Source organism: Bubalus bubalis, chromosome 23 (genome assembly GCF_019923935.1).
Source record: "Bubalus bubalis isolate 160015118507 breed Murrah chromosome 23, NDDB_SH_1, whole genome shotgun sequence".
NCBI classification, from domain to species: domain Eukaryota; kingdom Metazoa; phylum Chordata; class Mammalia; order Artiodactyla; family Bovidae; genus Bubalus; species Bubalus bubalis.
The window spans coordinates 14,591,199-14,617,879 of NC_059179.1; the positions used below are offsets into that span (position 1 = coordinate 14,591,199).

General features: G+C 36.7%; 1 protein-coding gene across 8 annotated transcripts in view; it reads left to right on the forward strand.

Annotated features, from left to right (window-relative positions):
* The window catches only part of EXOC6 (exocyst complex component 6), a 191,561-nt gene that overhangs the window by 47,576 nt on the left and 117,304 nt on the right, over positions 1 to 26,681 (forward strand). For all 8 annotated transcript variants that reach the window (XM_025274102.3, XM_044935318.2, XM_006073686.4 and 5 more), the window contains exons 2-10: positions 4,261 to 4,432; positions 5,695 to 5,742; positions 5,831 to 5,921; positions 8,592 to 8,637; positions 13,433 to 13,637; positions 16,016 to 16,168; positions 18,804 to 18,872; positions 20,733 to 20,816; positions 26,617 to 26,663. In XM_025274102.3, coding sequence (XP_025129887.3) covers positions 4,261 to 4,432; positions 5,695 to 5,742; positions 5,831 to 5,921; positions 8,592 to 8,637; positions 13,433 to 13,637; positions 16,016 to 16,168; positions 18,804 to 18,872; positions 20,733 to 20,816; positions 26,617 to 26,663 — 915 coding nt within the window. The remainder of the gene's footprint in view (positions 1 to 4,260; positions 4,433 to 5,694; positions 5,743 to 5,830; positions 5,922 to 8,591; positions 8,638 to 13,432; positions 13,638 to 16,015; positions 16,169 to 18,803; positions 18,873 to 20,732; positions 20,817 to 26,616; positions 26,664 to 26,681) is intronic.

The following is a 26,681-nucleotide window of genomic DNA, read 5'->3' on the forward strand; positions in this document are numbered from 1 at the left end:
GACTTAGCATGCACGCAGGTCAGCTAACGCGAATTTTTCTTTGGGATAATGTTGTTAGTTTAATTAAGAGTTCTTGTTAGCTATGTATATTCATTGTAGGAAAAGCATGAGTTGGGAATGACATTGAACAAGTCATTTAGTATTTCTGGGCCTACTTCCTCATTTGTGAAAAGGAGGCAATGATATTTTCTGTGGTACAGTGTAAGAAACAAATGAAACATTAGACCTTAAAATTACAAAAGTCGCTATACAATTGCCAGGTGTTACTGGTAGTCAGCCCCTACAGCATGGATAATTGAGTGTTAGGTATTTGATATTGCTATCCATACTTAATTGTTCGGCAGATGGTTCACTTATTTAACAGGGATTTGTTTGACTCTTACGTGCATTCTGTGATAGTAGCCTGTGTATTTTGAGTACTTGCTATGTGTCAGTTATTGTGCTAAGAATTTTTCATATGTTTGCTAATTTAATCCTTATAACTCTCTGATGTAGATACTTTTTTAATCTGTTTTATTTTTGAGAGAATTTGGATTCAGAGAATTTGTGTGGCTTATCTGAGGTTGAACAGCTACTAAGTGATGTTTTTAATTCCATCTATCCATTCGTCCATCTGTCTGTCTATCAGTTCTTAGCATCTGCTACATTAGGGACTCTATTCTAGGGCTGGTTGTACAGCAGGGAGCAAAACAGACAAAAACTGTCTGCCTTCCTGCAGCTTACATTCCAGTGAGCAAAAATAAAAACTAGAAGTGTGAAGTAGAGTATATTAAATAGTGGTAAGAGTGATGCAGTAACAAAGTGAATTCCTTCATTTTAGAAAAAAAAAAAAAGCAGGAAAGGGAATAGTGTGTGTGTGTGTGTGTTTATAATGTGGATATTGTAGCCAGAAAGGGCTTCATCAAGGAGACCAGAAAACCTGAGGGAGGCAGCCATGTGTGAGAAATGTGATCAGAAGAGGAAACAGCATGTGCAAAGGACAGGACAGGAGCGTGCTTGGTGCATTTCAGAACACAAGGAGGCCAGTGCTGCTGGCGTGGAGTAAGTACTAGGAGATGAGGTCACTGTGATAACATGGGGAGGATTACATAGGGCTTTACAGGCTGTTGTAAGAAAAAGGGTTTTGAGCAGAAGAAAGATACGGGGTTTGACTTTATTTTTAGTGGGATTATTTTGTCTACTTTGTTGAGTACAGACTGAAGGGAAATAAGGGTGGAATCAAGGAGACCGGTTAGGAAGCTGTCTGGAATAATCTAGGGAACACACATTGATGGCTTAGTCCAGGGTGATACCAGTGGGGAAGCAGTGAGATGTGTTTGGATTGTTTTAGTGGGGAGGCGAGAGAAAGAAGAGTCAAGAGTGATTTCAAGGTTTTTTGCCTCAACAACTAGAAGAATGGAGTTTACTAAGATGAGGGAAGGCCATGGGAGGACCAGGGTTTGGGAAAGAAGATAGGAATTCATTTTGGCCATAGTTGATATGCTTATCATACATCTGATTGGAGAGATGCATGAGTATGAAGGTCGAAGGAGAGGTCAGGACCAGAAATACAAATTTGGAAAGTGTCAGTGTTTATATAGTGTTTGGGCTTCCCTGATAGCTCAGTCGGTAAAGAATACGTCTGCAGCGCAGGAGACCCTTGTTCGATTCCTGGGTTGGGAAGAGCCCCTGGAGAAGGGGTAGGCTATCCACTCCAGTATTCTTGGGCTTCCCTTGTGGCTCAGCTGGTAAAGAATCCACCTGCAATCTGGGAGACCTGGGGTCAATCCCTGGGTTGGGAAGATGCTCTCGAGAAGGGAAAGGCTACCCACTCCAGTATTCTGGCCAAGAGAATTCCATGGACTTATAATCCATGGGGTCGCAAAGAGTCAGACAGGACTGAGTGACTTTCACTTTCACCTTCCATGTTTATAGAATTTAAAGTTAAGCCTAGAAGAGATTTAGACTGGCATAGGTAAAAAAGAGAAGACATCCAAGATCAGAGCCTAGTTCTAGCTCATTTCTTCACTTGGCATGGAAATAATTGCAAAAGACCTGCTGGAGGAAATGGGACTTGAACTGAACCTCAACAATGGGCAATAGATGGGGGGCACATTTTTGGAAGGTCCCCAAGATTGCTTTCAGGTTCATTAATTTTCTAGGAGGACTCATAGAATTTAGCAAAGCTGTTACACTCACAGTTACTATTTCCTATGACAAAAGGATATAGATTAACAACAAGCAAAGGCAGGTCAGGCGGGGTCTAGGAGAGTTCCAGCGGGGAGCTCCAGTTGTCTTTTCCTCCGGGAGTCATGTGGACAGCACTAATTTCCCCCAGTGATGATGCATGGTAACACATATGGAGTATTATTAACCAGAGAAGCTCTCCCAAGCTATGGTGTCCAGGGTTTTTCCTGGGGGTTGATTCCATAGACACGGCTGACTGCTTGAATTGCTGACCTTAGTCTTCAGCCCCTCCAGAACTCATCGCATGTGGCCCCTTGCCCCCATTAACTGTAAATCACATTGTAAGTCATATTGTTGTTCAATTGCTAAACCATTTCTGACTCTTTGCGGCCCCATGGACTATAGCATGCCAGCCTCCTCTGTCCTCCACTGTCTCCCGGAGTTTGCTCAAATTTGTGTCCATTGGTTGGTGATACTATCTAATCTTCTCATCCTCTGCCACCCCCTTCTCCTTTTGCCTTCAGTCTTTCCCAGCACTTAGACCATTTTGCATTGTCCAAGTAAACAGAGGCATCTATCAGGCAGGACATTCTGAAGGCTAAACTGCCCAGGAGTTGGGAGCAAGACCCAAATGTTTCTTTGGATAAGGTTAATCCTTTTGTGCATAGTGGATGGGGAAGTCCCTTGGTGTCAAGACCACAGGACCTGAGATACAGTAGGAGTGTAAACACAGTGTTTAGAGAACATTGTGGTGACTGCAGTGTGGCCTTGTACTTAAGAGTATGGACTCTGTTGACTTCCCTGGTGGTCCAGTGGTTAAAACACCATACTTCCATGGCAGAGGACACCAGTTCGATCCCTGGTTGGAGAGCTAAGATCCCACAAGTCATGTGAAAGTCACTTAGTTGTGTCAGACTTTTTGAGACCTCATGGATAGTCCATGTAAATCTCCAGGTTAGAATACTAAAGTGGGTAGCCTTTCTCTTCTCCAGGGTATCTTTCCAACCCAGGGATTGAACTCAGGTCTCCTGCATTGCAGGTGGATATTTTACCAGCTGAGCCACAAGGAAAGCCCAGTGATACTGGAGTGGGTAGCCTATCCCTTCTCCAGGGGATCTTCCTGACCCAGGAATTGAACAGAGGTCTCCTGCATTGCAGGCAGATTCTTGACCAACTGAGCTATCAGGGAAGCCCACAAGTCATGAGGCATGGCCAAAAAATAGAAAAAAAAAGAATATGAACTCTGGAGCCACATTACCAGGATTCAGAGTGGGTGTTCATGTTCATTCCACAACTAGCAACTAGCCGTCACTTGCTAGTTGTGGAATCTATGACAGTTTACATAATCTGTAACTTATCTGTAAGTCAGTGAGGGTAATAACAGTTTCTATGTTATAGGCTTGTTGTGAGGATTAAAGAGTTAATATATAAAGCACTCAGAATATGTCCTGACACATAATAAATGCTGTAGAAAGCAGAAGTTTGTTTATTCATTCCTTAATCATTCAGTTAGTGATTCTTTTTTGAGCACTAGTGTGTTGAAGGCTCATCTCTTAAATCTCAGACCTTTAATTCCAGATATTTAGTGATATATCTAGAGGGCTTGTGGCTCTTTAAATACTAACATGTTCAAAAGGAATTAAGTATTTTTCACCCAAACTGTTTCTGCTACTGCTGCTGCTAAGTCGCTTCAGTCGTGTACGACTCTGTGCGACCCCATTAGACGGAAGCCCACCAGGCTCCCCCGTCCCTGGGATTCTCCAGGCAAGAACACTGGAGTGGGTTGCCATTTCCTTCTCCAGTGCGTGAAAGTGAAAAGTGAAAGTGAAGTCGCTCAGTCATGTCCGACCCTTAGCGACCCCATGGACTGCAGCCTTCCATGCTCCTCCATCCATGGGATTTTCCAGGCAGGAATACTAGAGTGGGGTGCCATTGCCTTCTCCAAACTGTTTCTACTGATGTTATTACTAACAACCTAGTTTGTTTGTTCAGAGATTTTATTTTAAAGTATCAGCTCTTGTAGAGATTGAGCTTAATGAAGAAATTTTGGTGAACTGGGAAATTAATGATAGCTTTCTTTTTGTGTCTCTACAGGTCTGTGTATGATGACCAACCAAATGCACACAAGAAGTTTATGGAAAAGTTAGATGCTTGTATCCGTAATCATGACAAGGAAATTGAAAAGATGTGTAATTTTCATCATCAGGGTTTTGTAGATGCTATAACAGAACTCCTTAAAGTAAGGACTGATGCAGAGAAACTTAAGGTAAGAAATATGTTAAAATTCTATTTACCTTTGCTCTCAAATCACTTACATATTTATAGTGCATATTTACAAATTATTATTAAATGTACTGTTTTTAAGTGGATTAGTGTACATATTTGGGAATGCTTTATTAATAAAGTTGTTATGCTGATGACAGGAGTTACCTCTCACTCTCTCTCTTTTTTTGGTAATGCATTGACTTAACAGGATTTCTTTCCTTACAAGAAATAAACTAAAAAAATTCGCACAGTGAAAGACCTCATTTGGGGTTTTAGAGTTCTCAAGTGACAATGAGTACAATTTTTTGATAAAAAACTATTTTCTGAAAATTTGTAAAAACTTATGATAAGTGATTGTGTTTTCAAAATTATTTAATAATAGTGAAACTTTTTTTTTCTTCACTTCATAGCAATGTGTAATTTTCTTAAAGCAAGTTGGTCTGCCTTTTCTACCACACAGCTAAAACATTATTTATGAAATAAGACCTGGATTTGTTCTGTCAGAATATAAAGTATTTAGTTATAAGAATTGTCCTATTTATCTTTCTTTACATTTGGAGAGCTTAGCAGACAGAACGACACTGGTTCACCAAAGGTTATGATTAGAAAACCATTATATAAAGGATATTCAGATAACAAGAGACCAAATACGGCATCAATGAGGTCACTGAGCATCATTGTTCAGAAATTAATGAGATTTTTAATAAACCAGAATGTGCTTCCTTACTATGATGACCTAATGAGTCACTTAATATGTGGGAAAATTTGAGGTTGAGCTTTGCCTGCACCTGCAGCATTAAAATGTTGCTGTGGATTGAGATTTCCGTGTTTGATGTTAATCAACCACCCAGTGTTTGCATTCAGCAAAGTATGAATGTTTAATTACCATAAAATGCAATCACCATTTCCTACAGACAATGAATGGCACATAGACCTCATTGAAGTTATCAAAAAGGGACCACTGGTCAATTGGGTCAGTGATTTGAATTGTTTGACAGACTTAGAGAAGCAAGTAAAGTTCAAAAATCTAGATTAAATTTGAGAAGTTTGCCACAGAATCTGTTAAAAAGAACTGTCATAAGTAATTGAAGTTAACAAAAGCCCTTTTCAATCAAAAGTTCAAGTTCAAGCTGTAGAGTTAATTTGAATTTGCATTTCTTTGTTCTAAGTTTCTCATGAAGCATGATCTGATTACAAGGGTGAGCAGTTACATCAGGGCAGTTTTATGCATATTTGTCTAACTAAGGTGAAATTATTTTTAAGGTGCAAGTTACTGATACCAACCGAAGATTTCAAGATGCTGGAAAGGAGGTGAGAAAATGATTTATTTTTTTGTGTATTCAATATGTGGATGCAATTTAACTGTTCATTTTAAATACGGGCATTTCTTCTCTTTAAGGTGATAGTCCAAACAGAAGATATTATTCGATGTAGAATTCAGCAGAGGAATATTACAACTGTAGTAGAAAAATTACAGTTATGCCTTCCAGGTGAGCTAGACATCTGCAGTGTAACATTCAGCCTGGTGAAACTGTAATTTAATGGTGTTTAATCATTCTTCATTATAGGAATTATAGATTACGTGGTGTTTATTCCCCCAATGCCCATGGTTTTCCTTCCTATCTACTTTACTCCCTGCATTTTCATCTTTTTCCGTATTATAAGGCGCCTATTTGATGGTCTATCACATCAGTCTCCTAGAACAGCCTCTACCTTTTCATTCCCTTTCAGCCTAGTTTGCCCTTTGTCCCTCCCCAACCCCTCCTTTCCCCCCGCAGAATACTTTCCCATGGAGAGTGTCTTTTGATTCCATTTTCTTTCATTTTCCTAATTTGCCTACTTTTTTAAACCTCTAGTTTTCCACTGTTTTCTTTTTGTCACTTAAGCAGTTGGTCTTTGCTCCCAATTTCATTTTACTATTAGATAACATACAGAAGTGCCAGATATTCTCCCTTTTTCAGTCTTGCCTTTCCCTCCTAAGTTTTGGGAAGACTGACTTACTAGGTTTCTGAGTTTTCTGGTCTCTCTGTTAGGACTCATATACTACTGCGACATTGCAAATAAATTCTGAATAAACTAGCCAGTATTTTCTTTACCTGCATATACCCTGTTCAAAAAAAGGAAACAGGTAGATGACTTCTTTTTCTTAATATAGTAAGCTAAATCCATCTCAGAGTCCTATTTTTTAACTTTTTTTTTGTAAGGAAGGAACCTGAACCTCCATATCCAGGGAGATAGAATAAGGTGCTTTGTATAATATTCACATAATGTAAATTTAGCTTAGACTACACATTACATAATCTGTTAGCATATTGTATTAGCTAAACAAAAATTATTTGCTGACTTGTAAGAATAAAGTTTCTTTTTTTTATTGTCACTGAAGTTCTGCTCATCTTAATTTCTGATGGACCAGGGATATGTGCACATTAACTTTGAGTAAATAAAATATCTACTTATTATGTTAGATTTTAGGGTTGGAAACTTAGTTCCTTATAATAATGCTTAATAATACCTCTTTGCCACCATCATATACACTGAAATAGTCATGAACGCAGCCTCTTAAGTTTGAATGCTTTGTCCTTGAACTGTAAGAAGTAAGCCTAAAAAAATTGGGTGCTCATGGAATGAGGAAGAGTAAATTCAGCTTATTCAACCCTAATGAGCTGTTTGAAATAGAGAAATAAAGGGAAGTAGAAGTTAAGAGTTTTTTACTGCTACTGTCTTTACTCTCAAGGCTGAACAGGAAATCTGAGTTCATGTAAACATTGTGTTCTTAATAGCCACATCCAGAACCACCACTTTCCCTCCATCCATCCTTCTATCTAATTATTCACTCGTACATACTTTTCTGTGTCAGGCATTATGGTAGATATTAGAAATATAAAGTTGAAAATGATGTTGTCCCAGCTCTGAAGGATCCTACCATCTAATGTGAATAAAGACAAACAAACCATTACTGTATAATTGCCTAACTTCCTCCTTAGATTAAGAGGGGTAAGAGAGGATATAAGAAGTCACAGGGTAAACAATGAATTTTCCTGGTGTTGTAGTTAGTTATTTTGGGGAAAGTATTATTTTTATGTGAAAACAATATGGAAATAATATAAGGTAGATGTGAAATTTACATGAATTGTTGAGATAAAATAGACTTCAAAGCAAGTTTATAGTTGTAGCAGCAGTTTTAGGCTTTTTCCTAGGTTATGTGTTCACTCTAATGCTTTGGATGGAAAATGTGAGATATATTGCATTGCAATAAAGGGACTTCGATAGAGATATACATGGGGTCTGCAGAGTTAGGGCTGGTTCATTATAGCCACCACTGCAGTTTTTATGGTTTTTCAGACAATTAAACAATATCTTTTGTGAACTTGAAACCCCCTAGGGAGTAGCCATAAGAGTGTAAAAAATCTGGAAAAAAATGTGTCTATCTCTCGTGTCTAGGAAAATGTGAGCTAGCTTAATGATCTAACAGTAATTCACCTGCTTTATACCTCGAAATTCTACTAAGGATGAGTGGTACTCTGCATAGTTGCATTGAGACCTTTTTGGTGGCAGTGTGTCTTCTTGCTGAAGCTTATAACAATTTTATTGAATAATTACATTTCTGAGCCTTTGATGGAAATGATAAACAAAGATACTTTGTTATGTTTCTTTATGCCTTTATTATAATTTACTCTGTGCTGTAAACTTTTGAGATTTTTCTTTCTCTGTGAATTTGGGTGTAAAATTTTGTTTCATGAGCTACAGCAGTTACCTTATTTATTTAGTATATTGAATCAAAATCAGTTAATCTCACTATTGCTCAACTTTCTCTCTCAAGTAACTAAGACCACACTTCTCCTTCCACTGCAGCAAGAAATATTAGTAAGTTTTTGATTAGGATAATTGTTACTAGGTTGATGTCTCAGTTTTAGGTGTCAGCCTATGCAAGTGTTGCCAGTTCGATATAATGTATTAATTTATGTAATAGAGTGTTCAATATAAGCAGAAATTAAAATGCTTTCATTTACTTGAAGTATAAAATTTTATTTGAAAATATAAGCCTAAATCAAAGTACAGAGAAAATTATTGAATTTACAGTATGCTCTTCCCTGCTTTATTTTCATCTTTCAAACTTTTTTAATTTGGAAAGCTAAAATAAGTTTTCTTTTTTAATGCAGTGCTGGAAATGTACAGTAAGCTAAAAGAACAGATGAGTACAAAAAGGTGAGTTTCTTTCCTGTTTTTAATAAGAGGTTTTTTCCTATTACTGAAAGCATAAAGAAAATGACTGTAAATTATAGTGAATAATCTGAAGTTTTGCTTTCTGTGTTTAACTGTTCTTTGTTAATGCGATTTACCAATCAGGGTCTTTCAATACAGCAATCCTTAGCCATTTATTTTTGGATGCTTGCCCTTACATATCAAAGGTTGATAATACTGATGAAAGACAGATAGCTGAACAAGAATGCAAAAATATTAACATGTTAATGTTGCATACAGTCAAAGGCTAAGTGTGTATTTTGTGAAAGCAAAGTGTGGGTAGTTACATATTAACAATCTGGACTGTGTAGTTCATGTTCTGTTTTATAATACACATGAATACATGACAGATGAAAGATGATTTAAACTAGTTTATGGATCGCCATAGGAGCATTAGATATAATTATGTTTAAAATGTTTTAAAGATGAACAATTTTAAATTGTGTAGAAAAATCAGAATCAGACATGCTTGAAACAGAGAAATAATCACTTCTTGTTTATTAATAGCTACTTAATTATCACAGCACATTATATGCAAATATATACTCAAGAGATTTGTATATGTACTGCTTTGTGTAATGCTTTGCATTGAACTTTATTGGACTTTATCAATTGGTACTAATTAGTAGAATGATTTTATTCCTTCCTAATACATGACCCACAAACTATTCTGAAAGAGTCTTTTATGTATATATTATTAATATATTATATATTATCTATCAAAGTTGTACATCCTCCTATTTTAAATAATAGTTAATAGTTCTGTGTGTTTGTTGCAAAAAAAGAAAGACCAGACATCACCTTCCCTTCATGCCATTCACTAGTCCTTCTTCCTAGGGTCAAAAACTTTTCCATTTTTTAAGAAATTATTTTGGTGTTTACATTTATGTCTTTAAATAACTAAATTTACTGTTGCTTCACTATTTTCAAGCTTGGGGCATTATGTATTTCTTCAGATATTTCATAATCTAATACTTATATGTAAATTTCCCCATTTGTCCCCCAAATGTCTTTTATATATTTTTTGTCCCTGTAATCTAGAACAGCCTTCCCACTTTGCTTTGTTTTTCATGAAAGAGTTCAGATTAGTTTTAGACCAGGGCATTTTGGATTTGTTTATTTTATCATGTTTAGATTCAGATTAAATGTTTTTGGTAAGAGTACAACATAAATGATATTAAAGCAACAGAAGTCATGTGCTATCAGATTATTTCTAGATTATCCTAAATTTGATCATTTGCTTAAGGGGATGGCTTAAGAAAAGGTATGTTTTTCTCTTTGCAGCTATTAAGTAGATGTCTGGTGATTCCCTGGTGAGTGCTCATATTTAGTGCATGGTGTGTGTGAGTGCTCAGTCATGTCCAACTCTGTGCGACCCTATAGACTGTAGCCTGCCAGGGTCCTGTGTCCATGAGATTTTCTAGGCAAGAATACTTGAGTGGGTTGCCATTTCCTCCTCCGTGGGATCTTCCTGACCCAGGGATTGAGACTGCAACTCCTGAGTCTTCTGCATTGCAGACAAATTCTTTACAGCTGAGCCTAGTGCAATGGACATAAAAAACTGATTGGAAGCTCTGGGTATATGGGTGGGACTGGTTTATTGTGAGTTTCACTGTAAAGTTATCTGGAGCGGGCCCTTTTAGTTGGGGAGTTTGTGATGTTAGAATCTGGAGTTGTTTCTTCTAGGACTGGTTAGATTTTCTAGAGGAGACTTCTCCTGTCTCCTCTCTGAAGGGTAAAGATCTGACTTCTGGTATTCTGGGTTGTGAATTGGAGAAGAGGGCATCTACTATATATGGGCTCAACTAATCCTTTTCCCAGGTGGCTCAGTGGTAGAGAATCTGTCTGCAATGCAAGAGACACAGGTTCAATCCCTGGGTCAAGATGATCCCCTGGAGAAGGAAATGGTGACCCGCTCCCATGTTCTTGCCTGGGAAATCCAGTGGAGAGAGGAACCTGGTGGGCTACAGTATATGAGGTTGCAAAAGAATCGGACAAGACTTAAGAGACTAAGCAGCAACATATTATTGCCCTCAACCTTGAGTAGTGTCCCCCATTTTAGAAATTATTTGGTTTGATCTGTTTAGCATTTTGCCAAGATGGAAAAAGGCAGTTGTTTAGATGCTTGTCAGGAAGAAAATCTAGGGTCTGCTTCTTAAACACATTTTAACCAGTACTCCTTACTTTAGCCCTCTTTTGGGGGTTTTGTAAGGGCTATTCCTTACAATAGCCTTTCTATTGGACACTTGTGCATCCATAAATAGTGAAATTCCTGTCACTTCCTATACTTTTGGAGTTTTTGTGGGATAAATTAGGTTATTCTTGGTTTTCCTCTATTGAGTTAGAATTCATTTTCTCAGGTCTCAGGTCTATCAACTTTCCAGATTCTAAAATTTCATTGTACTCTTTTCCTTATCTCTTCATCTGTGTGGGTTTATGCTTTTTAAAAAATCCCTTCATTATCTTTTTATTGGTGTTTCAAAAAGGAGTAAAGCGGAAAACATGTATTCAGTATGTCATCTCACTAGATACTTAGTCCCTACTTCTCTTTTTTTGGGCTTATGGTGCCCTGCCATATGTTTTTATAAGTACGGGTGTCCACATGGGGTAATGAAACACTGGGTACAGGCAGATGTTATTCCTACTGATCAGCTGGAGGTTGCAAATTAAGTGACCTACAGAATCAAGCTAGCACACAGTTGTATTTGGTGTGATGAATATTGTTTTTTTATTAGTTACTGTCACTTCACATTTGTTTAAAAAATATCTGGATTTATATTTGGGTGACTCCCAAATTGAATCTCAAATCTTAAGCTCTAGTGTAATATCTCTGATTCTTTTTTTTTTTTAAAGCTTTTTATTTTATATTGGGCTATCAGTTCAGTTCAGTTCAGTCGCTCAGTCATGTCCAACTCTTTGCCACCCCATGGACTGCAGCATGCCAGGCCTCCCTGTCCATCATCAACTCCCAGAGCTTGTTCAAACTCATGTCCTTCAAATCGGTGATGCCATCCAGCCATCTCATCCTCTGTCGTCCCCTTCTCCTCCTACCTTCAATCTTTCACAGCATCAGGGTCTTTTCTAATGAGTCATTCTTCGCATCAGATGGCCAAAGTGTTGGAACTTCAGCTTCAATATCAGCCCTTCCAATGAATATTCAGGATTGATTTTCTTTAGGATTGAATGGTTTGGTCTTCTTACGGTCCAAGGGACTCTCAAGAGTCTTCCTCAGCACCACAGTTCAAAAGCATCAATTCTTTGGCACTCAGCTTTCTTTATGGTCCAACTTTCACATCCATACATGACTACTGGAAAAACCATAGCTTTGACTAGACGGACCTTTGTTGGCAAAGTAATGTCTCTGCTTTTTAATACGCTGTCTAGGTTGGTCATAGCTTTTCTTCCAAGGAGCAAGCGTCTTTTAATTTCATGGCTGCAGTCACCATCTGTGATGATTTTGGGGCCCAAGAAAATAAAATCTGTCACTGTTTGCATTGTTTCCCCATCTACTTGCCATATTGGAATACAGCCGATTAACAGTGTTGCGGTAGTTTCAGCAAAGGGACTTAGCCATATGTACACATGTATCCATTCTCCCCCAAACTCCCCTCCCATCCATCCTGCCTTATAATGTTGTGCAGAGTTCCCTGTGCTATATAAAGTAGGACCTTGTTGGTTATCCATTTTAAATATAGCAGCGTATACATGTCAGTCCCAAACTCCCTAACTATCCCTTACCCCCACCCTTCTCCCCTGGCAACTGTAAGTTTGTTATCTATGTCTGTGGATAATCTGTTCTATTGTGTAAATAAGTTCATTTGTATCATTTCTTTTTAGATTCCACATACAAGGGATGTCCTACAATATTTCTCTTCTTTGTCTGACATACTTCACTCAGTGTGACACACTCTAGGTTCCTCCATGTTGCTGAAAATGGCATTATTTCATTCTTTTTAATAGCTGAGTAATATTCCATTTTATATATGTACCACATGTTCTTTATCCATTCCTCTGTTGATGAGTATTTAGGTTGCTTTCACATCTTGGCTGTTGTGAATAGTGCCACTGTGAACACTGGGGTGCATGTATCTTTTCAAGTTTTGGTGTTCTCTGGATATATGCCCAGGAGTGGGATTACAGGATCATATGGTAGCTCTATTTTTAGTTTTTAAAGGAACCTCTGTACTGTTCTCCATAGTGTCTGTACCAGTTTACAAACCCACCAACAATGTGGGAAGGTTCCCTTTTATCCACACCCTCTACAGCATTTATTGTTTGTAGAATTGTTGATGATGGTCATTCTGACAGTGTGAGGTGATACTTCTAATTTCCTTAAATGTATTTTACTTTAAGTCTGTACTATGTACTTTTTTGATGGTAGGAGATGTGGATGAGAGAGATATCATGAAATCATATATCAAATAATTTAATTAAAAATTTGGAACTATTATCCATATATATTTAATATATGTATATGATATGATTTAATATGATATGTATATTATGACTATGATAATGCTTGGGATGTTGTAGATTTAGATGAAATGAAGTAAAGAATTGTTTGTTAGTGAATTTTCTTCCTGCAACTTTTTCATATGGTTTATAGTTTGTCATTAGTATGTAGAAGTAAATGTTATTTTCTTTACCTTAGCTATAACAGTATCCTTTTGGATGGAAGTGATGGAATGATTATTTGGTCTTACTTGTAAAATAAATATAATAAGAACCTTTACAGATTGTTCTTTTTAACTTCTCACAGATATTATTCAGCTCTAAAGACTATGGAACAATTAGAGAATGTGTATTTTCCCCGGGTTAGTCAGTACCGGTTTTGTCAGCTAATGATAGAAAATCTTCCTAAGCTCCGTGAAGATATTAAAGAAATCTCCATGTCTGACCTCAAAGACTTTTTGGAAAGCATTCGAAAACATTCTGACAAAATAGGTGAAACAGCAATGAAACAGGTGAGAATATAGAGAACTTTATTTATTTACTGAAATATAATTGATTTACAATGTTGTGTCAATCTCTGCTGTTCAACAAAGTAACTCAGTTATGGAGATATGTACATTTTTTAAAAGGAAAACTTTAATTTAATGGTATTTAATAATCTAGGTTATAGAATATATCCAAAATTTACTTTTTTTTTTTACTTACATAAAATGCTTGTTTCAATTTTATCCTTTACTTTGTTTAGTCACTAAGTTGTGTACAAGCCTATTATGACCCCATGGACTATAGCCCACCAGGCTCCTCTGTCATGTCCAACTCTTTGCGACCCCATGGACTGTAGCCTACCAGGCTCCTCAGTCCATGGGATTTTCCAGGCAAGAATGCTGGATTGGGTTGCCGTATCCCTCTCCAGGGGATCTTCCCAGGGATTGAACCCGGGCTTCCCGCATTGTAGGCAGACGCTTTTTACCATCTGAGCCATCAGAGTTTGGAAGCAATGTTCTAAATAAATGATTTTTTACTACAAAAATTGAATATCATAGACAAAATAAGTTCGGGCACAGAGGGAGAAAGAGAATTCTGATTTTTTTTTTCCCCAGTGATAGGTTAATGATGTTAATGGGTGAGAAGGGACAATGATTTTCTTAAGCATAAGCCTCTAGAGCCAGCATCAGGTTTAGGTGAGGGTAGAGCTAGATTTCTGTGATGTACATGGTCATGATGTACATGGTCATGATGTACATGGGCATCACAGTAGAAAGGCCTGAGTAACAGTAGCATAGCTCTTAGAGGAAATTCACCATAAAGAGGCAGTGGGTAAACTTTCTACATGCTAACGGAACAGAGTAGCTACAGTCTGACCTCTCCCAACAGAGGGAATGTTCCACTAATATGCATCAAGTACCATTTCCTTCCTCAGGGGATCTTCCTGACCCAGGCATCAGACCTGGGTCTCCTGCACTGCAGCTGGATTCTTTACAGTCAGAGCTACCAAAACATTAATTAGGCATTAAATAGTGAGATAAAAATGCTGGAATTAATCCTATAGTTTTTTCAATCTCTGATAATGAGGCTCTGATAGTGAAGTATCACTAAAATGCATAAAAGAAAATACAAGGTTTCTCAATTAATCTGTATGAATACTCATTTTTGTCAATAAGTAAGTCAGTTGTAGGATAACAGTTTCTGCCTTTCAAGTGTTCATAAACTGTGGATGCTTTCTGTGGAAAATGAAATAAGCTTGCAACTTGATATCATAGTTTTCTGTGAGGTTAGTAGACATTTTTTTTTCCTACAAATAATCCATTGGAGTTAAGGCAGCATATTTTATGTATGTTCCAGTATGATATCATATCTTTTAAATTTTTCTAGCGTTGTTAAGTTTATGTCTTTAGTTTTCCTCTTAAAAAAGAATTAGTGGTAATTCTTTTATAAAATCTTGACAGTGCTCCAAACCAAAGGTCATTAAAATAATTGAATCACTAGTTGACCTGAGGCTTCCTAAGTGGCTCAGTGGTAAAGTATCCGCCTGCCAATGCAGGAGATGCAAGACACAGGTTTGATCCCTGAGTTGAGAAGACCTCCTGTAGTAGGAAATGGCAACCCACTCCAGCATTTGTGCATGGGAAATATCATGGACAGCAGAGCCTGGCGGGCTACAATCCATGGGGTTGCAAAGAGTCAGACACAACTGAGCATGCATGCGCATACATTAGTCAGATTCATTGAATCAAAGAGCGGGATGGTGGTTGCCAGAGGGGAATGAGTTACTCATCTACAGACATAGTTTCAGAATGAAATGAACATGGTCTAGGGAATTCCCTGGTGGTCCAGTGGTTAGGACTCTGGGCTTTCACTGCTGTGGGCCTGGCCTCTATCCCTGGTCGGGGAACTGAGGTCCCACAAGATGCATGGGGTGCCCATTAAAAAAGAAAAGATGAACAAGCTATAGAGGTCTTCTGTAACTATTATACCTATCAGCAATAATGTATTAAATTATTGATATACACGTTGAATATGTACACTTAAAAATTTAAGAGAGTAGATCTCATGTTAAATGTGCTTACCATAATAAAGTAGAATTGAAAAAAAGAAAGTGAAAGGAAATAATCAAGAGAAGAAATCAGTATAATAGAAAACAAAGTACAGTAGGGAGGATCAACAAAGATGAAAATTGGTTCTTAACCTTTTCAAATAAAATTGATAACCCCCTGCAAGACTCTTGAAAAAAGAAGGAGGGTACAAATAAATCATGAATAAAAAATGGGAGATCATTCCGGAGCCTGTACCTCCAGACATTAAAAAGATGAAAAAGTACGAAGAAATTCTTAAACCAGTTTTGACCACAATATTTTTTCAAATAACCTGAACTTTTCTTTTCCCCAAATAGGCACAGCAGCAGAAAATCTTCACTGTTACTCTGCAGAAGCAAAATAATGTAAAATTTGGGAAGACTATGTATATAAATGATAGAATTCCAGAAGAAAGGAATGAAATTGTATTGAAACATGCATTTGAGGAAGAGGATGAGAATGAAGAGGAGGTGATGGGAATTTGTTTCTTTTTCTGTTTTTTTGTTTTTATCTGTTCCTTCATTCCTTTCTTTTCTTCCCTTTTTACTTTCTTTTCTTTGTCCCTCCCTCATCTGTTATTGGGTGGTTTTTTTCTGCTTGAGTTGTAATGTCTCTGTGAGTCCTGCCATGTGTAATGTGAACTTAAGTAGATCAGTTTGTAATGATATTAGAACAAAAGAATCATTGAAAATGTTAGATTGCATAGTGGGCAGATATAGATTATCTATATAATATATGGATAATAAAATATAGATTATGTCTTATATCGGAGAAGGCAATGGCACCCCACTCCAGTACTCTTGCCTGGAAAATCCCATGGACGGAGGAGCCTGGTAGGCTGCAGTCCATGGGGTCGCAAAGAGTTGGACACGACTGAGTGACTTCACTTTCACTTTTCACTTTCATGCATTGGAGAAGGAAATGGCAACCCACTCCAGTGTTCTTGCCTGGAGAATCCCAGGGACGGGGGAGCCTGGTGGCCTGCCGTCTGTGGGGTCGCACAGAGTCAGACACGACTAAAGTGATTTAGCATTAGCATAGCATATGTCTTATATATAACATAAATAAGATATAGATTATATTTGTAGGCTACAGATAGTTTAACCTAGGTGTTCTGCAATAATTAACAGTAAAAGTATAAATTTAATTTTTTTTGTAGTGATCACTCATAATTTAATTACCTGTGGCAAACATTTAATTGCATGAGGGCTTAACCTTGCCAGTTAGACTAATTCTGGATGCCCTACCTTTTTTTCTTTGTTTGGTGCTGAGATAGTACAAAGAAATTTTAGTATGATTAAAGTTAAATTTTTAATTTCTTAAAAAAGTTTTATTAAGTCTAGAAACCTTGAAATTGTCTGTAAATATTTTCTTTCTTTTATTCTGTATGTTCAAATTCATTCCTTGTCTAGTGCTTCTTTTATTCTTTCTACAAAGTCATCTGTTGAGCCTACTTTTTATCTTTTCCATTGAATTCCTTTTGAATTAGTTAATACCATAAGAAGTCTAGTATTCCCAATTGTTTATAAGTTTTGCCTTGTCAATGAGATTTTAAATTCTTTTTTTAAGGACTCTGTTAGGGTATAGTAAGAACTTTTAATTGATTGATTAAAAAGGAACCATATAAATATATGTGTCCATGGCTTCTCTGCGGAGAAGGCAATGGCACCCCACTCCAGTACTCTTGCCTGGAAAATTCCATGGATGGAGGAGCCTGGTAGGCTGCAGTCCATGGGGTCGCTAAGAGTCGGACATGACTGAGCAACTTCACTTTCACTTTTCACTTTCCTGCATTGGAGAAGGAAATGGCAACTGACTCCAGTGTTCTTGCCTGGAGAATCCCAGGGACGGGGGAGCCTGGTGGGCTGCCGTCTATGGGGTCACACAGAGTCGGACATGACTGAAGCGACTTAGCATAGCATAGCATGGCTTCTCTGTGGTTGTGGGAACCACTGAGTGTTCAATGTGTACATTTGCATTATATGCCTTGAGGATAAGTGAATCTGTATGTATTTATGAGTGTGTGTGTATATGTATGTTAATATTTTATGTATGTATATACATATATTTATATATATAGTGGATGTCTGATATACAGACAAATAAATTGCCTTAAAGGGTTTAATGTCTTTCTAATATGGAATTAATGTGACCTGAATGGTCCCTTGGAATAAAATAAACATTTTTAAAATCTGATTTTTTGTTCTTCTTAATCAATATTCAAAGAATCTCTGTCCTTTCTCCCTTGAAATTCAGAATGGTGAAAATGAACCGTCTAGTCTTTGTATCTCAGTTTTCCTGGATCTGTTTTGTGTATCTTTCAACTGTTGGAAGCATTGCCATCTTCCCCTTCCCGTAATCCATACTCTAAGAGAAACTTGGTTGTTTCCCTGTTCTTTCAGATCTATTTAATTATTACTACATTTTATTTCTTTCATTTTCACAAATAAGTAACTGTAATAAAAATAATTTAAGTTCACTCGGAGTATTTGTAAGACTAGAAACGTGTTCCTTTAAAAAGAGTTTATTTCACAAGTTTGGGAAACTTTATGTTACTTTGTTTCTTTCATTGTAAAGTGTACTTTAAAAATATTAACGTCTCAGAATCAGGATACATCTTCAAATTGATGATATTATAGTTTCAAGTGGTAGTGTTTTTTCCTTTTTTAGTGTTCCATAAAATAAAAGTGATAATATCTTAAATTTGATGAAATAATGCTAAGTGATGCATAAGCGAAGGAGCTTCACCTGTAACTAAGTTGTACATTTGTGCACTGTCTTCTTCAGAAGCAGCAGTTATATATCTAGTTATCCATAGCAGTTTTCTGATAATCTATTAAGCATGTTAAAGATATATAGGGTCCCTGCTTTATTGACCTATAACCTAAAATAATCAACAATGATAATAAATATATAAAGAATAAGGTATGAACAGGTGCCAAAACATAATAAAAAGGCATTGTGTTTCTATTATATGCTTTGTATGGTTGCTAAATGTTATTACATGAAATCTATGAATCTTCTTGTCTAATTTTAACTTTGTATTATTCAACAGTAGACTAGTAGTTTGACCTATAATTTTAAAAATTTGTTTTATTTTTTCAGGTCTTAACTGTACAAGATCTTGTTGATTTTTCCCCTGTTTACCAATGTTTGCATATTTATTCTGTTCTGGTAAGTATCTTTTATATACGTGTATATGTGTATGTGTACATGTGTGTGTGTGCCCACATGTGGGTGCATATACTTATATTATTAAAAAGACATGTATGCATTTTAGGCCTGCTTTTCTAAAGGCTGACTACAAGTTCATTGAGCTGTAGATCTACATGCAGTGTTTATTTGTGAAGTATCCACTGCATGTGAGGCATTTACTTCTTTCTTTAACTTATGATGTACTTTGAAGTATACTTTTCATGTATACTTAAAAGAACTTTCCATTTCTTCCTTCTTGGCTCTGTACAGTTGTATCACAGTTACTTTTAAATATGTTACTTATGTATTTGTTATGCCAGACTACATTGTTTTCATTTTTGGTTGAACAATTATCCTTTTATTTTAATATAATTCATATACCAAAACATTTACCTTTCTAAGATATATAGTTTAGTGATTTTAGCATATTCACATGGATGTGCAACCATTACAAATAGTTTCCGGACGTTTTATTAGTACAAAAAGAAACCCCTTACGTGTTAGCAGTCACTCCTTACTCTCCCCTCACCTCAGTCCCTAACAAGCACTAATTTACTTTCTGTCTCTGTGAATTTGCCTATTCTGGGTATTTCATATAAATGGAATCATCATATATGTGGCCTTTTGTGTTCAACTTCTTTCATGTGGGTAGAAGTTTAAGATATTAATTGAAATTACTCTTCTTTTTTAACCTAGACATTTAAAGCTGTAAATTTCCTCCTAACCTCTGATTTAGCTGCAGTCTCTGAGTTTTGATGTATTGTGTTTTTGTTTCCATTTATCTCAAAGTATTTTCTAATTTCCTATGATTTCTTCTTTAACTCACTAGTTATTTAATGGAGTTAAATAACTAATTTAGCTTAAATAACTAAACACCAAGATGGAGTTTAATCTTCATGTTGGTGAATTTCCATAAAGTTCTTCTGTTACTGATTCCTAATTTAATCACATTGATTAAATCAGAGATCATATTTTATATGATTCTAGTCCTTTTAAATTTATTGAGGCTTGTCTTTATGGCATCACAATGCTTTATCTTGGAGAATGTTCCATATAAACTTAAGAATAATGTATACCTGGCTGTTGTTGGATGCAGATTAATGGTAAACCATGTTAGAAACAATATATTGTCCTGTGGTGAGCTATGCATAGTTTTTTTATTTTTTTTACTTAAATCCTAATTTTGTATGGTCTTCATGCATGTTTGATCATTTTTTAATGTTTTGGTTCCTTACAAGAAAAACTCTTCTTATTGGTCAGTAAATAATTAGATTCAATCTAAGACCACAAAGGAGTCCCATTTACAGGTTATTCACTAGAGCTGTTTCCCAAATATATAGGCTCCTAAGGGCATAGTTCTTATACAACATGTTCAGAAGTTGAGGCTTGATACCTAATTTTCCTACTTAGTTTTCTTCACTGACAGCCGTATTTTCTTTGGTCAGTCAAAAATGTATAAAGCCTAAGTGATAAGTTGGGCAACTATCAAATTGTTTGAATTTGGCTTTGAGTGAGTGAAGTCGCTCAGTCGTGTCTGACTCTTTGCGACCCTGTGGACTGTAGCCCCCCAGCCTCTTCCGTCCATGGGATTCTCCAGGCAAGAGTACTGGAGTGGGAACTTGGCTTTAGTTTTCTTAATTGTCATGACTCCAAACAAGGTAACTGCCTATGAACTATAATGCCAAAATCTTGTTCTTGGTATTCAATGTGAAATACCATTCCGCATTTAATTCTAGTTGTTAGAAACTGAAAAATGACCCTTACGGAATAAAGAAGTTATCTGTTTAGAAATGTGTTTGTGTTATGTGTGTTTTTATTACGCTACTGATTTTATTTTAGGGTGATGAGGAAACATTTGAAAATTATTACCGAAAACAAAGAAAGAAACAGGCAAGACTGGTATTGCAACCCCAGTCAAATATGGTAAGTATATGGAAATTTTGAATTGTTGTCAGTTTTTAACCCCTTTAATTTCTTCAGAGCATGGATTCCACTGAAAATATTTATTGAATACCTACCACTTCCAGTAATTGGTTTAGGTGTGAAGGTTGCAGTAGTTCAAATGGATGAGTCCCTTCTCTCATGAGCTTACATTCTATAGGGAAGACAGACTATAAATAAATAAGAAAAGTCAATAAATATAAAATGTCAGGGAGTGGTAATTAGTTTCTGACAGTATGGTAGACTGCTGCTGCTGCTAAGTCGCTTCAGTCGTGTCCGACTCTGTGCGACCCCATAGATGGCAGCCCACTAGGCTCCTCTGTCCCTGGGATTCCCAGGCAAGAATACTAGAGTGGGTTGCCATTTCCTTCTCCAATGCATGAAAGTGAAAAGTGAAAGTAAAGTCACTCAGTCGTGTCCGACTCTTAGCGACCCCATGTACTGCAGCTTACTGAGCTCCTCCGTCCATGGGATTTTCCAGGCAAGAGTACTGGAGTGGGGTGCCGTTGCCTTCTCCAATGGTAGACTGAGTACCTTAATTAAGTATTCTACTGAAAAAAACAACTAAAGATGCTGGATAAAACTTTTTTTTAAATCTTAAATTCTTTTACATGCACTGAGGATCATATAGGAAAGTATAGTCCTGACAGAGACTAAATAAGTAATCTGAAGGGGCTATGTTTGTGGGATTTTTATCAGTCATTCTTAAGAATACATGTATTTTTTGGCTATAAAATTGTGACATATTTGCTGTAGAAAAATAAGGAAAAAGTGAAATAAAATAATCCATAATGTAAAAAAACTACTAAGTCAATGTGAAACTGTTCTATATGTTGGTTATGGTGATACGTATGTGACTAGATACATTTGTGGAAGCTCATAAAAGCAGCACATGAAAAAGAGCTTTACTGATGTAACTTACACCCCAGTACACCTAAATGTAAGATATAGACGGCAGCCCACTAAGCTCCTCTGTCCCTGGGATTCTCCAGGCAAGAACACTGAAGTGGGTTGCCATTTCCTTCTCCAATGCATGAAAGTGAAAAGTGAAAGTGAAGTTGCTCAGTCGTGCCCGACTCTTAGCGACCCCATGGACTGCAGCGTACCAGGCTCCTCCATCCATGGGGTTTTTCCAGGCAAGAGTACTGGAGTGGGGTGCCATTGCCTTCTGTGATAAACAAAACAGGAAAACTTAAGTGAAGACAAATCCAGACAGGCATAATGAAACATTGTGCGTGGGTTCTAAGTCACTTCAGTCATGTCCGATCCTAAGGACTGTAGCCTGCCAGGCTCCTCTGTCCATGGGGTTCTCCAAGGCAAGAACACTGGAGTGGGTTGCCTTGCCCTCCTCCAGGGGATCTTCCAGACCCAGGGATTGAATCTGCGTTTCCTGTGGTTCCTGTATTGCAGGTGGATTCTTTACCACTGAACCCTGGGGTAAAGCCCCAATGAAGCACTAAATGTAGCTTTTTCCCTAAGGGGAATCTGCTAAATGGGAAAGCATGAGTTTTAAGGATGTAGAAGTATAGAGGCATAAGCCCAGAGTCACCCAAAGAGGGTGATGAGAGATTCTCTCCTTTGCAAGGCTGAGACTCCAAAGAATTATAGCTCATTATTGGAATGACCTAGAGAGAAAGCCATCTTGCAAAATCTCTCAGGTCCTTCTGCCAAACATACTAAAGAAAATTGCCTATCCCAAATCCTGGTGCTGAGTGAACAAAGAAAAAAATCCCTAATAATTCATAAGAAGCAGTTCTTAACATGTGTTTGCAATCCAATTTCATTCTACTTGGATCGTCAAAAAAATCTCAGGCTGAAAATTTAAAGTCGTTGCATTTTGATGTTGTCTCCAGGTGTCTGTTAGAAGCAAATGCAGATCTTCTCTGAACCTTCATACCAAGTTAAGAATATCCACAGTTAAAGTTTCAATAGGAAAATTAACAACTCATACTCAGAACTAATTACTGAACAAGTGAGAATCTTTAGAAATATTGACAACAGAAATAAATTGTAAAAGACTTTCAATATTTGAGTTATTAGGCATAGAATATAAAATAACAGTATTTTATATAAAATAACTATTATATTTAAAGAAAGAAAAGCTTGCCTTTCTCAATAGGGAGCCATAAACTATAAAGAAATTACCAAAAAAATGTGAAAAAAATCAAGTAGAACACCTAGTAAAGATATATGAGCCAAAATGAAAAATTTGTGAACAACTTTTAACAGTTGATGAATTCTTAGTTGACCTGAAGAAATTATCTAGACGATATCACAGAGAGCAACTTGAACTCTCATATGCTTCTGATAGATATGACTATTGTACCTATTGTAACTATTTGGAAAATAGTTAGACAATTTGTTATAATGTTAAGCAAATACTTATCATATGGCCCAGAAATCCCACTCCTAAGTTTTTACTCATAAGAATTGAAAATGTATCTACATAGTGGCTTATTCCCACTCCAGTACTCTTGCCTGGAGAATCCCATGGATGGAGGAGCCTGATGGACTACAGTCCATGAGGTTGCTGGGAGTCGGGCACGACTGAGTGACTTCACTTTCACTTTTCACTTTCATGCATTGGAGAAGGAAATGGCAGCCCACTCCAGTGTTCTTGCCTGGAGAATCCCAGGGATGAGGGAACCTGTTGGGCTGCCTTCTGTGGGGTCGCACAGAGTTGGACACGACTGACGCGATTTAGCAGCATGGTAACTTTATTCATAAATACCAGAAACTAGAAACATTCCAAATGTCTATGAGGTAGTGAATAGATAAACAAATTGTTGTATCTCTACTTAATGGAATGTTATATACTTAGCAGTAGAAAGGGAACTGATACATGCAATAACATGGATAAATCTTTTTTTTTTTTTTTGAAACAAGTAAAGTGTTTATTAGGAGGAAAAGGAGTATAGTATGTGTGGATAGATACACAGGTGAGCTCACAGAGAGGGTCCCTGAGTCACTGTCTCATGGCAATTGAAATCACTTATATCAGGCATTTCTTCTGGGTTTCCTTTGACCAGTCATTTTGATTTGCCTGGTTCACAGTCCATATTTGGTGTATCTCAGGATCCTCTTGACATGGATAAATCTTAAAAGCATTACTGGAAGTGAAAAAATGCAGATACAAAAAAATTACATATAGTGTAATTTGTGTTATATGACATTTTTGAAAAGGCAAAACTATAAGATAGAATGGGATCAGTGGTGAAGGGTTAGGGATTGGGCAGAGTGATTCACTACAAAGGGGCATAAGGGGAACTTTGTTATGAGGTAGAAATATTCTCTATCTTGATTTTGGTGTGGTTTCACAAATGTCTACATTTGTTGAAACTCATTGGACTCTCATATGTAAAATTTGCTTTATGTAAATTATAACAATAAATTTAACTTTAAAAACAAAGATAAGAGAAGACCTTAAAAATACCCAGAGAGAAGAGGTTATTTTCAAGTAAACAAGACAGTGGAGTATTTTCAATGCTGAAGGAAAAGAACTTTCTACCCGAGATTCTCTATTCAGTGGAACAAGGACAAAGACATTTTCAGACAAAGAGGAGGAGAGTTTGTTACCGAGACGCCCTTAGAAGGAAAGAAAAGACTGTAGTCAAAAAGAAAGTGATGCCAAATGGAAAAAATGAGATTCTAAAAGAAATGAATAGCAAAGAAAGTATAAATATGAGGATAAACCTGTGTTGACTATAGAAAATAATATTAATACAGTATTATGGATAGAATTTAAAACAAGATAGAATCTTATCTTTAAAACGAGATAGAGTCAAAATGCACAATAACAATAGCATAAATATTAGGGTGAATAGAATAAATATTAGGAAGTTATTGAAACTGAACTGTTTTGGAATTATCCAGAAAAGAATAAAGTTATTAATTAATTTTAGAGTTTGATTATTTAAGTATGCATAATGTAATTTCTGTAACAATTAGAAGAATAGAAACAGTATATAGTTAAATATAATTTAAAAAGCTTAAGTTATAAAAAATTCATCTTAGAGCTGATAAAAAATGTTAATTTGAATCTATAAGTACTTGATAACATTGACTCAAAGTATTTAAAGCAAAATTGCTGCAACTAAAAGGGTAAATTAAAAAATCCATAAGCATTGTGGATGCTTCAGTATCTTATAAGCCATTAGACAGGATAGCAGTAAGAATACAGAACATGTTTAATAATAGGCTTATCTAATAGACTTAAAGCTCAACATTCAGGAAACTAAGATCATGGCATCTGGTCCCATCACTTCATGGCAAATAGATGGGGAAACAGTGGCAGACTTTATCTTTTGGGGCTCCAAAATCACTGCAGATGGTGATTGCAACCATGAAATTAAAAGACACTTACTCCTTGGAAGGAAAGTTATGACCAATCTAGACAGCATATTCAAAAGCAGAGACATTACTTTGTCTACAAAGGTCCGTCTAGTCAAGGCTATGGTTTTTCCAGTGGTCATGTATGGATGTGAGAGTTGGACTATAAAGAAAGCTGAGTGTGGAAGAATTGATGCTTTTGAACTGTGGTGTTGGAGAAGACTCTTGAGAGTCCCTTGGACTGCAAAGAGATCCGACTAGTCCATCCTAAAGGAGATCAGGCCTGGGTGTTCATTGGAAGGACTGACGTTGAAGCTGAAACTCCAGGACTTTGGCCACCTCATGCTAAGAGGTGACTCATTTGAAAAGACCCTGATGCTGGGAAAGATTAAGGGCAGGAGGAGAAGGGGACGACAGAGGATGAGATGGTTGGATGGCATCACCGACTCAATGTACATGAGTTTGGGTGAACTCTGGGAGTTGGTGATGGACAGGGAGGCCTGACATGCTGCGGTTCATGGGGTCGCAAAGAGTTGGACCTGACTGAGCGACTGACCTGAACTGAACTGAATAGACTGGTGGTCCGGTGGTTAAGACTCAGTACTTTCACTGCCATGGGCCCAGGTTGATCCCTGATTGAGGAACTAAGATCCCAGAAGCCATGCAGCACAGCCAAAAAAAAAAAAAAGAATTCTGTTTCACACCTGTAAAAACACTTTTTAAGAGTACATATTGAACACTGTAAAATGTGACAACATACTATGTTATAAAGCAGGTATCAAGACATATCCAACTTTAGTGTCATGTAGACTCTCTTCCCTGATCATAGTATTTTTAAGCCAAAAGTGTAGTAACAGTCTCCTCCCTGAAAAAAATCCAGATGTTTGAAAATTTTGATCACTTTCATGAAATAAAATACAATATTTGAACTTAATTGAAATATTTTATGAAATTCAAATAATCAAATATTTTCTTTTTGTTAAAATTATGAACAATAGGAAATTGTAGACCATTTCAGAGGAATTTGACTTTTATTATGAATCAGATAAAAAATCATTAGAAGGTGTTTAGGAAACGATATATTTATTTGATTAATTTTGAAAAGTATTGTTCTGGCAGCTGTCTGGAGAATAGACTGAGGAAACAAGCCTGAAAGCTTGGAAGGCTAGGTATGAGAATGATGTAATAGGCGTAGTGAGAGATGATAGTGGATTGAATTAGCCTACTGAGACGAAGGTTCTGACTTTTTAATTTGCTTATTTTGTCTCTTTTCGAATGCAAATTCCATGAGGGTAAGGACTTTTTGTTATTTACCAGTGTATCCCTTGTGCCTTAAAATATATGCTTATAGTAGACTCTCAATAAATATTTGTTAACAAATGTACTGATTTGCAACTACTTTTATGTTACTGATATCTATTGTTTTAAATTGATTTTTATTTTTCATTTACAGCATGAAACAGTTGATGGCTATAGAAGATATTTCACTCAAATTGTAGGGTATGTATCTAATATGGC